Here is a 12,170-nt window from a genome sequence, read left to right on the forward strand (position 1 = left end):
AGGGGACCACCCCTTGAGGGTGGGATATGTTGGATATGTTAAAAGCTTTATTAACATATTCTGTTGCCTAGCTACTCCTTCGGAGCAAAGTCTAATACCCCATATGTGACGAATATGAAGAGGCGGCGACTGTCGGAGGACGTAAGAGAAAAATATTTTCTGGGCTATGGACTGTAGTCTTTGACTTAGAGTACCTCCCTGTTTGTTGAGGTATACCACTGTAGTTGTCGGATCGAATCTGCAGATGACTTCCCTTTATGACCATCCGAAAGAACTCCAAGGTCTTTAGTACTGCCATGAGTTCTTTCTGATTCGACAAGGTTTTTATCTGCAATGGGGATCAATTCCACTGAGCCCATCTGCTTTGGAGATATGCTCCCCATCCGGAAGAGCTTGCGTCTGTGGTTATTCTCCGATACTGGAATGACCCAGTCTAAACCTTTTGCTAGGTGAAGGGAAGATCTCCACCACCATAGGGCTCCTTTTACCTTGGTGGGCACCTTTACCTTCTGTTCTAAGGAATTTGGCCGTCCGTCCCAGTTCTTTAAGAAGAACCTCTGGAGGGGACATTGCTGGCACCGTGCCCCAGGGACAGCTGGAAAACAGGAGGTCATCAGGCCTATGACCCTTGTTATGTCTCTAGGAGAGACCCATTGGTTGGGTTGTAAAGAGGCTACCATCTGACGCATCTTCAATACCTTGGGCTGTGGGAGAAAAATCTTTTGATCCAGAGAGGAGGAGATCTCGTACCCGAGATAAGTCACCCTCTGGGAGGGTGTTTTAGGCAGGATTTTTGTTTGTTGATGATCCAGCCCTCGGAACTGATAATGTTTGACCTCTGGTCCTAGCTTTACTGCTAGTCTCAGGAACTTCTGGTAAGCTCGGTGAATGGGGATGTGAAAGTAAGCATCCTTTAAATCCAGAGTTGCCATAAAACATCTTGGATACAACAGGTTCCCTATGGAGTGTATTGATTCCTATGCAAAAATGTTTGCATTTTAGCGAGAGATTTAATTTGCGTAAATTTAGAATCAATCGATAACTCCCCGAGGGTTTTCTTTTCACAAAAATGTGGGAGTAAAAACACTCTGCCTTGTTCCCCCTTTGGAACAGGTATTAGTACCCTCTGATCTAGTAAGTCTCCTAACTGGAGACTTAGGGCGGCGGCTTTGGCTGGATCCGTGGGCAACCTGGTATTTTTCTGGAGGCTGAAAATTGAATTCCAGCCTGTGCCCTGTGGACACTAAGTCCAGAAAAAAAGGGGGCTGAACTTCCAGTGTCCTCTGCAGTTTGTCAGCAGTGTGTTCCAGAGCTTCCTGGTTGCCCAGGGCCGAAGAGATGGTCACCCTGTCAAGGGGAGACCACAGAGGCACAGTTTGGAAGTACAGTCACCAGACCATGACTTGAGCCAGAAACCTCTCCTGCCAAAGCTGAGGTTCTGGCTGTCATTCTAACTGCCTCAGCGGATGAATCAGCCAAAAAAAACTCACTGCTAAGAGATTGATAGCCAGTGATTGGTAACAGGATCACCCACACCTGTTCAGGGTGGTGGGGGAGATCGGTGTAATCCGCACTCATCCTCCTCCATTCATAAAATAATGACACACAACTGTGAACCCACAGGGTGTTAGCATGGTTGGTGACTCCAGATCTAGCAATTGACTAAGAGGATATTCTGTTTTTCCATAAGGAGAAACAGGCAAGGATAAACCTCACTGACAATCTATTTTCCATAATTCTTTGCTGTCATCAAAAGAAAGAAAACCTCTTAAATTGTTTCCTTTTAGGATTTTCCCATTCCAGCTGATTGTACTTTAGCAAAAAGCTGAGTTGTTGCATACATAGGATCATGCCAAAAAAACGCTACTGCTTAATTGATCGATTGCCAGTGATTGGTAATCACACACACACCCTGAGTTGTCTGTTCAGGGTGGTGGGGGAGATTTGGTGTAATCAGCACTCCTCCTCCACCTTCAGGTTTTTCCCATGGCAGCTTGATTGCCCGTGATTGGTAATCACACACACCCTTGTCTCTAGCAAGGAGTTGTGTACAGGGAAAAACTCAAGCATTTTTCTTATGGATTGTATACATAAGATTATGCTTGCATCTTCTCCTCTTTAATTTCTAGTATAACATACACTGCTTAAGGGCTCTTTCACACGGGCGGTCCGATCAGATCCGCCTGTCAGTTTTTTAGGCGGATCTGAGCGGATCCTCCATGCAGCTCTATGGGGCAGCGAGTGTCAGCGGAGGTCACCTCCGCTGACACCCGCATCCGATCCTGTGCTGAAATCTGGACGGATGGAAACCCTATTTTTCCATCCGTTCAGTAATCGGAGCGGAGCGGATCTGATGAGAGCGGACAAGCGGTCCGCTCTCCTCCGATCCCCCATAGAGGGCAGCAGGTGCCAAGACACCTCCCTCTCCGCTCTGCAAGCGGAGACGGAGCTGTCATCCGCCCGGCTCAGCGGGGATCGCGGATCGATCCCCGCTGAGCAACACGGATCCGCCTGCGGAGGCGGACCGTGTGAAAGAAGCCTTAAGCAATCCATCCACATTTTCCAGGGAAAAAAAAATAAAATAAAAATATTTAATCTGGAACCTTCACAGGACTTTTTTTCCCCGGGTTCCTCCCCTGATCCAGACTCCTAACTGAAAAATGAGGGGACTCTGATTCCTTCCTTGGGACGTCACCATACACTCTGTTGGCTTAGAAACAGATGTAGGGACCTAACTAAAAGGTCAACATTCTTTTGTGGATACAGTAGGAGCATCTTTAACAAGATTATCTATACATGTGCGGCACGCTGTTTTGCTCCAAGTGGAATCTAGCTTGGCTCCGCAAATTGCACATTTTTTTGGGGCTATAAAGAGAAAAATATAATTAGTTCAAGACTCCCCAAATTATCCCCACATTTGTGTAAGGTAAAGAAATAGTGCCCCCTTTTGCCAACCATTTTTTTTAAACATAAGGGAAGGGAAAAGGAATAAGGAAACCCCGACAGGTATATGCAGACAGGGCCAGACAATCCCCATTGCTTACCTGGGAGGTGCCGGTGCCAGAGCCGGCTTCTACCGACTGTGCGGTCGCTGCCGTGGGATCCATCGCTCTGTCAGGTGAAAACAGAACACGCTGGGACCACCAAACACCGGTCGCCCATTTGTCTCTGTTCGCGCCTCCGGAAACTGGAACGAGGGTTTCCTGGCGCCCGCGGATGTCGTCACTGCGCCGGAAGCAACACTGTCACTTCCTGTTGAGGCCAGAGTGGAAGCGCCTGAGCTCCGCCCCCTCCGTTTTGGCACCAACTTCAAATTTCTTCGAAGTCGGCGGATCACGGGTACACAGCAACTGCTGCTCCAAGGACCCCGCCAGAAACAGAGCGGACTCCCCAGTGTTCCACCAGACAACATCTGCGGTCCTGCCGGTTGGCCCAGAGAACAGGAGAAGCGGTCAGCCCCTATTGCGGCACTTAAGGGGTACCGCTATGGGCAGGAGAAGATGCATCCTTTTCCAAGTCTTTCCATGGACAATCCAGGAACATGTTACCCCCTGTCCGGAGGAAACACTAAATACTGAAGGTGAGGACTAAGGGACCGCCTTTTATTTAAATTTTGGAATGTGTTTCCTGTCCCTGGGGGAGGAGCCCTAAGGTCTCATGGGCTGTCCTGGAAGACGATTCTGAGAAAAATGGACATTGACGGAAGCGGATGAAAACGGATGTTGATCATCCATTTTTACATAGAGATACATTGATGTCCGTTTTTCATCTGTCAACGGATGGATGAAAAACGGACAGCATGTGTGAAAGGGGCATTATAGTTGCTTCGTTCTTCACAATGAACACCCATGTGAATGAGCCCTTAGTGCCGGTTCACACTAATACGACTTGTCAGCCTGGCAAGTCGCACACTGTCGCGGTCCATTGAGTAGTACAGGAACGGTTCTAATAGGATCGATACAAGTTGCTCCGACTTAGAAAAAGGGTCCTTTACTACTTCGGGGCGACTTGCATAGACATTCATTTTATGAAGTCCGTGCAAGTCACACTGCACGCGACTTCACAGGTCGCCCCCTTAGTCGGAGCGACGTAGTGTGAACCGGCACTTAGGGTTTCTATGCTGAGCATGTCATTTTCCACTGGGTATACCCCACTCACATCTGAGCAGCCCATATGAGTGGGCATATACACAGTGAAGAGGACAGCCCACTCCCTCCTTCTCCATGCCCACTAACAAGCTTAACACGATGGGGGTGGGATATTACATTGTTACCCCAACACTTCATATTCCTGCTATTCCATGCACTTGTATGAGAAAGTCTCCTGTTCTCCTTGTATTGCTTCCTTCACATAAAATCCCTGGTGTTCCTGCCAGTCCCCTTGCTTTCCTATTAAACTGACCACACCCCCACGTTCAGTTCTCTTGCCATGCTGGAAAATTAGTGTACTCTCCTCCAATGATCAGACCTGTCCTGACATCCCCCCCCCCCCCCCCCGCAACACTGGGAAGCTCAGTGTCCTGCTACATCTCCTCTCTAGCTCTTATGCAGCTCAACAGAGGGAAGGGAAGGGAATGGGATTATATAATAAAAAAAAAAAAAAAAAAAAAGAAAAGCATTTAAAAAAGTTTTTCTTATATCTATAAGAAATGAAAGGCAAAACATTTCAGATCTTAAACTGAATGGGTTGTTTTACAATGTGATCGATTACAATTACTTTAATTGTGGATTCACCTCCCTCCTATTCTAAGACACAGCCTATGACTGGCAGAAATCCACCCACACCATGTTATTAACAAAAAATAAAGATTTAAGATATGTGTATGACCATTTAAAAAACAGTTATTGATTTAATTTTTACTCCATTCCAAAGGCCGTTTTTTTTTTTTTTTTTTTTACCTTGTGACCAGCAGCAAAGGACTAGAAGCTCCTCCTGCTTCTATGTTTTTCTGCAGACCGGCTGGGAAAGATCTGGGTCATGCGACGGCTATTTAGCACATTGGAAAGCGGTACTTAGATTGGGGGGGGGGGTTATATAAATTAAAGGGCAGCACCATCATCCACAGAGAAATAGGAAGGATAATCTAAATAAAACATTGTCCATTTAGGATCACTTTAACCACTTGCCGACCGCCGCACGACTATCTACGTCGGCGGTCAGCCCCTCACAGGCAAACTAACGTAGGGCTACGTCGCTTGCTTGTGAGGGTCTAAGGAGCGAGCGCGCGCCCCCGGAGGCGCGCTCCCGCGTGGTCACGGACCCCCCCGCGCATGTGACCAGCGGACCCGATGTCCACCGGCCACTCGGCGGGGGAGAGGGAGAATGTCAGGCAGCTTGTGTAAACAAGCCACCTGTCATTCTCCTCGCTGTAAAGACACTGATCACATGGATCTACTATGTAGATCCGTTGATCAGTGTCCTTACAGCTCAAGCCACAGCCAATCACAGTAGAAAGCACGCCCCTCGGGACACAGCCCCTCCCTCCCAAATAAAGTTAACCTCTTCACTACCAGTGTATTTTTACAGTAACAGTGCATATATATAGCACTGATTACTGTAGAAATGTCACTGGTAACCCCAAAAGTGTCAAAAATGTCAGTCAAGGGTCCGATCTGTCCGCCGCAAAAAAAAAAAAAAAAAGACAAAAATCTTTCCCTTTGTTCGTAAACGCGATAACTTTTGTGCAAACCAATCAAAATACGCTTTTTGCGATTTTTTTTTTACCAAACATAGGTAGCATAAAACAAATTGGCAGAAAATGTTAAAAATTTAGATTTTTACATTTTTTTGGGGGGGGAATTTCATATAAAAAAAAGTGAAAAATATTGCTATTTTTGCAAAATTGACGCTCTTTTTTTGTTTATAGCGCGTGATAAAAAAAACAAAAAAAAAAAAACGCACAGGTGATCAAATACCACCAAAAGAAAGCTCTGTTTGTCGGAAAAAAAAAAAAAAGGACGCCAAATTAGTTTAGGTACAGCGTCGCACGACCGCGCAATTGTCCGTTAAAGTCACGCAGTGCCGAATCGCAAAATACCCCCTGGTCGGAATGGGGGTAAAATCTTCCGGGGCTTAAGTGGTTAAAGTGGGGTACACACTTTACGTCAATTGGGTGGATGATCGTACGATTTTTCTCGTTGCTTCACAGTAAGTTTGAACCGAGGAAATATTGTACCAAAATATCATACAAAGGCTTGTTGTGGTTTTTGATCATGTGCAGTCCTTTCGTTTCGGATTTCTCATATGAAAACTGTATACATTAAATGAAAATTGTTCATTCTGTTCCCATATGAGAATAATTTTGGAGTTTGTTCCTTTGAGAATTTTCATTCAGAAGATCGGAATCAGCTGTCTAAAGTGGTGTACACACTATCAGAAAATCCTACGATTGTTCCGGGTACAAAAAGACAGTCTCCCGATTTTCCTATAGCGTTTACGGGCCTTATGTAAAGCTGGGTGGCACAGACAGAATTGCAAGGTGTGTAAACTATAAACTAATGAAAGCGGTGCTACAGACCCATTCATATGACCGCATTGAGCAGCCCTTTTACTTCAGTAGGCTGCCCTATGCAAGTAGCTCCTATATTTTTCACAGCCAGCCTTGCACAACAAAGCACATGACAGTCAGCTGCGTTTGGGGTCTCATTAACCGCTTCAGCCCTGGAAGGTTTGCCCCCCCTTCATGACTAGGCCTTTTTTTTTTCAATAGGGCACTGCGTTACTTTGACAATCGTGCAATGCTAAACCCAAATAAAATTCATGACCTACCCCATCCCCACAAATTGAGCTCTCTTTTGGTGGTTATGTGATCACCTCTTTTACGCTATAAACAAGAAAAGGCAGACAATTTTTTTTGGGGGGGGGGGGGGGGGGGGAGGAATTTACTTTCTGCTGTAAAAAACATCCAAAAGAAAAAAAAGCGTATATTGATTGGTTGGCATCTACAAACTATGGGATAGTTTTATGGAATTATTTGAAAAAAAAAAAAAAAAAAAAACTTCTAATGGCAGCGATTTTTAGTAGGACTAACCCGACACTAGGTGACATTTTTTGGGGACCAGAAAAAAAAAAAAAACTCCCATCACTGTACCAATGACACTGGCTGAGATGATGTTAACATAAAGGGCATGCCACAGACTCAGAAAAGCAAAATCAGGTGGACCCGTTCTAATAGGAGCGACACAAGTCGCTCCAACTTAGAAAAAGGGTCCGGAGCTTCTTTGGGGCGACCCAAAGCGACCTGCATAGACTTCAATGTTATGAAGTCCGTGCCGGCCGCTCCGAGGTCACGGTGCGAGCCACAACCTATGAGGTCGCCCGGCAAAGTAGCGTCGCCCCAGTGTGAACGGGGCCTAAATGCCACTGCAACCCCCATCTTGTATGAATGTGGCCTAAAGCCAAATATGGGAGGAAAGTGACATGTGAACTTGAGGCAGCCCTGGCAGTGCCAGAGGAGACCCAGCTATCATCTTGTTGAGTTACACATGATGAAAAAAAAAGAAAAAAAAAAAAAATCACTGTTCACCAAGCAGAGACTCCATAGTCAGGTCGCCAGATTGAACTGGGATCATTTAGCAGGATTAAGGGATTAGCCCCAGGGTGTGTCTACACCAGTGTTTCTCAACCTTTTCTTAGTCAAGGCACATTGTAAAATTCCGCACAATCATAAGGCACTGCATTCTAAAATGTAAAAAACAACTCGTTTTACATAATGCAGCAACATCCACACATTAGAGTAGTGTTAATTATGTAGACTAACTAAAATGGCATTTTAGTTATAAGACTAAAATAGGACTTAAACAGCATTTTAGTCAAAAGACTGACTAAAACTAAACCGAAAATTAGCAGCAAAATTGACACCACTCTGCTGGCCATTTTAAAATCTGCAACAATTCCATCCAGAGCCTGTAAATAGCAGATTAAAAAAAACATTTTCCCAAAATGTGATGTTTGCTGTATTGTCATCGCACATATTACCAGTAGAGTTTAGTAAAGTTGCGCAGTTTGTCAAAAAGCAATGTTTGTTTATGAAACATGCCTCAAACAAATCACAATGCCTAAGGCCCCGTTCACACTGGGGCGATCCGACTTCCCAGGGCAACCTCACAGGTCGCGGCGCGCTACTCGCACTGCGACCTCGGAGCGGCCGGCACGGACTTCATAACATTTAAGTCTATGCAGGTCGCCCCAAAGAAGCTCCGGACCCTTGTCGGAGCAACTTGTGTCGCTCCTATTACAACGGGTCCACAGCTTCTCTATGCCAGGCGACCAGGTCGCCCCAGTGTGAACGGGGGCTCAGGCTCCTTTCACACGGAGTGGACCGTATTGCGATCCGCTCCGGCACTTTTTTTTTCCACGGACAACATTTGTGTCATCTGGTCCGTATGTCCGCATATCATCCCACCCCGTTTGCAGATGATATACGGACAAAACGTATGTCTATGGGGATTGCAGATGTCAGCGGATGACACCGCTGACATCCGATTTTGCGTCCGTTACGTTTTTTTAAACGGAAGAAGGTTCTCTTCCGTTCCAAAAAACAGAACTGAAAGGACGTAAATCGGATGTCAGCGGATGGTCATCCGCAATCCCATTGACATACATTATGTCCGTATATCACCCGCAAACAGATGGGGCGATATGCAGACATACGGAACACCCGTGTGAAAGGGGCCTTAATCTGGGTCTGTCCCTAACCCCTGCTTGTAATAACAGCTGTGCAGCTGCTTAGCCACATAGGTCTTCATTACAAGAAAGCCAACTGTCCGCTCTAAAAAAAAACAATACCAGGTGATGTCTGTAGCTGCAGGCACTTAAAGCCATATCAATCAGCAAGTTTGATACTTATGCCCCATACACACGTGCAGATTATCTGAAGACTTTTGTCTGCAGACTTACCAAAACCATATAATATGAGGTCAAACCTAAACACTTTCAATTTGTATGCAATCCGGCAGGCCCTTGCACTACATAGAAAAGGTAAGTCTGCAGACAAAAGTCTTCAGATAATCTGCACGTGTGTATGGGGCTTTAGGGCTCTTTCACACGGAGCGGACCGCATTGCGATCCGCTCCGGCACTTTTTTTTTCCATGGAGCGGATGACACTTGTGTCATCAGCTCCGTATGTCCGCATATCATCCCATCCGTTTGCGGATGATATACAGACATAATGTATGTCTATGGGCATTGCGGATGTCAGTGGATGACACCGCTGACATCCAATTTTGCATCCGTTCCGTTTTTTAAATGTAACAAAAATAGGGTTCTGTTCCAAAAACGGAACAGAACTGAAATCAGATGTCAGCGGATGGTCATCTGCAATCCCATAGACATTCATTATGTCCATATATCACCCGCAAACGGATGGGGTGATATAAAGACATGCGGAACACCCGTGTGAAAGGGCCCTTAAAAAAAAAAAAAAAAATGTGATACCGATACTCAGTGGCGTAGCGTGGGTTGTCAGCACCCGGGGCAAGGCAAGTAATTTGCGCCCCCTAACCCGTGGGATTTTAGTACTCGATTCTCTTCCACCAGCAGGTTAGTTAAAGAAACCCTTACCCCCTAAGCAGATGTATTGTTTGTTGTGAAAATACTGATGTAATCAAAGTAAAATGCATCTAAATGCAAGTTTGAATGACCAGCGTGCCCCCTTTTAATGCAGAGAGATCAGCGTGCCCCCTTTCAATGCAGAATTACCAGCGTGCCCCCATTCAATGCAGAGTGACCAGCGTGCCCCCATTCAATGCAGAGTGACCAGCGTGCCCCATTTCAATGCAGAGTGACCAGCGTGCCCCATTTCAATGCAGAGTGACCAGCGTGCCCCCCTTTCAATGCAGAGAAACCATTGTGCCCCCTTTCAATGTAGACAGACAAGCGTGCCCCCTTCAATGCAGAGAGACTTACCTGCAGCTTCTCCTCGAGTCCTCCCACCTCCTCCTCAGCCAATGACATGCATTCGCCTTTCGGCCAATGAGGAAGCGGGTCTCGGATCCGCTTCCTGATTGGCCAGGAGGAGGATCCATGTGACAATAGTGAATTTTCATTCGCTATTGTTACACCATGGGTGGGCTCAGGGCGCACTGCTCTGCGCCCAGGTCCACCCTTTTTTGAAGCCTATTAGAGCCTCTGGCTCTTATCAAGTGATTAAAAAAAAAAAAAAAAAAAAAAAAAAAAAAACAGTCTGTGACTCACTCGCTGCTAAACTGACTGAGCAGTAAAGAGAGGCAGCATAGGTGGGGCTTGGCTTGCAACGCCACCCCACCCTACACCAATGGACAGGTGAGGCACAGTCCAGCCCCGCCCTGACCCGCCATAAGGCAGCCACGCTGGACATCTCCCAGCCTAAAGATGGAGGCAGCCGCAGACAGTGTGTGAACTGTGTATGTCAGACAGAGTGACACTGGATGTGCCCCCCCAGATGTTGTGCCCGGTGCGGCCGGCCCCCCCTGCACCCCCCACGCTACGCCACCGCCGATACTTATTAAAAAAAAAAAAAATGTAATATCTGCCCCTCTGATAATCAGCCAGTCCAGAGTACTGACTAGTATGCCAAGGTTTCTCTTCTCCCCCAGCCCCCATTAACAATGCTGTGACATGTCATGCAATTTGACAAGTCCCTCCCTATTGTCAGCAATGGAACTGTTCAAATCAGTGCAATGCTAACTTCGTGTTGCTTCTCAAATTTGAGAAAAGTAGCTTCTGCACTTTTTTGGGCAATTTCAGGTGCCACTTACATAAGACATCTGCGCATTAAGTCGCACTGACATGCAGCTTTGAAATCATATTATAGCAAGTGATTTTAAAGCAGTATGAACCTAGACTCATTCAGCTAATGTGACCCCCAGTGCTAATGGAGAGGGGCAACACAAGGATGCTGATTAGGCACCTGACAGTCATCAACTGACGACATCATTGGCTGGCAGGACACCAGCAACTAGAAGGCTGCGCAATAAAAACCCATGGCTTTGTGTAACCAATAGGCAGGCTTGATGAGCCACATGCTGGCTTGTACACAATTTGGGGCAGCTTTTAGGTATTTTGCCAAGGCACCCCTGATTTAAAAAGCATGCTCTACACTATGTATGGGGGAATATAAGGCAGACCAGTTATTGCTCTAATCTGATTGGACAGCAAGAACTCCGCCCCCTCACAAATAAATCAGTGTGCGCACCAGGGTTACAAAAAAAAAAAAAAAAAAAACTTGTCAGTCTCCCCCACGTGGTATACGGCAACTCAGGAGTCACGCTGACACAGCACCCTCTTATCTACCGAACTCACTATACTGCATATACTCCGCTGTACAACCTCCACAGAGGTCACAGAGAGGTCAGGAGACGGCCACCGAAAGTTCCCCTCCGTATGACACGTTCTACGAACACTCAGCATACACCCGCTCTACTCATTCTTACCATGGTCCGCCTGCTCAGCACTCCTATCGCAGTCGCTAGCAGTAATGACTGTTTAACGCTGACACACAACCGCTTCAACATGGCACCGCCGCGTCCAGCCCTCTTGTACCAATATTCAGCCTATCAGAAATGATTGGGCGGGTCCAGCACTAACAGAGGGCTCGTTGGTTCATGAGGGAGGGGCGGGGCAAGGTTTCACAGAGCTGTGTGGTGGCGCTAAGGAAGTGTTCAGTCAGTTGTGTGGAGAAGGCCGAGGATTAGCCGCTAATGTTACACCTTGACTGTACAGTACTCGAGTACCTTGTAGTACCGAGCTCCACTCACTGTGTATATTCAATATGGCAGCTAACTTTGTTGTCATGTGAGCTGGGACAGCACTGGCTCGGCTCTCACTGCTTTACCCACTTCAATACCGGGCACCTTTACCCCCTTCCCGTCAAGGCTGTCGCACTTTGAATGAAAACTGTGCAGTCATGTACCCAAATTTTAATTTTATCGCTTTTTTTCACACAAATAGATCTTTCTTTTGGTGGTATTTGTTCTATCAGAATATCGCTACCTATTAGATTCTGCAACCGGAAGTGACGTACGGACTAGAACAACTGTACTGCACATGCGCCATGTGTTCTAACATGGCCGCTATGCGTTCCAATAGGTTTCCTAATGTGACAGAACAAGAAGCAAAGGCGCACATCTTCTTACACCCACGCAAGTCTTGAATTTTACATTTCTTTTAGCAGTTAATATACTGAATCACA

At 46.4% G+C, this 12,170-nt stretch overlaps 1 protein-coding gene across 1 annotated transcript in view; it reads right to left on the bottom strand.

The window, feature by feature from the left end:
- GPX4 (glutathione peroxidase 4) overlaps positions 1-11,509 on the bottom strand; it is a 53,290-nt gene extending 41,781 nt beyond the window's left edge. The window contains exon 1 of the mRNA XM_082264768.1: positions 11,413-11,509. Within this exon, the coding sequence (XP_082120894.1) occupies positions 11,413-11,493 (81 nt within the window). The 5' untranslated portion in view covers positions 11,494-11,509. The remainder of the gene's footprint in view (positions 1-11,412) is intronic.
- Between the last annotated feature and the right edge of the window lie 661 nt (positions 11,510-12,170).

The sequence above is a fragment of the Pelophylax lessonae genome (genome assembly GCF_965119305.1).
Source record: "Pelophylax lessonae genome assembly, chromosome: 1".
Classification (NCBI taxonomy): domain Eukaryota; kingdom Metazoa; phylum Chordata; class Amphibia; order Anura; family Ranidae; genus Pelophylax; species Pelophylax lessonae.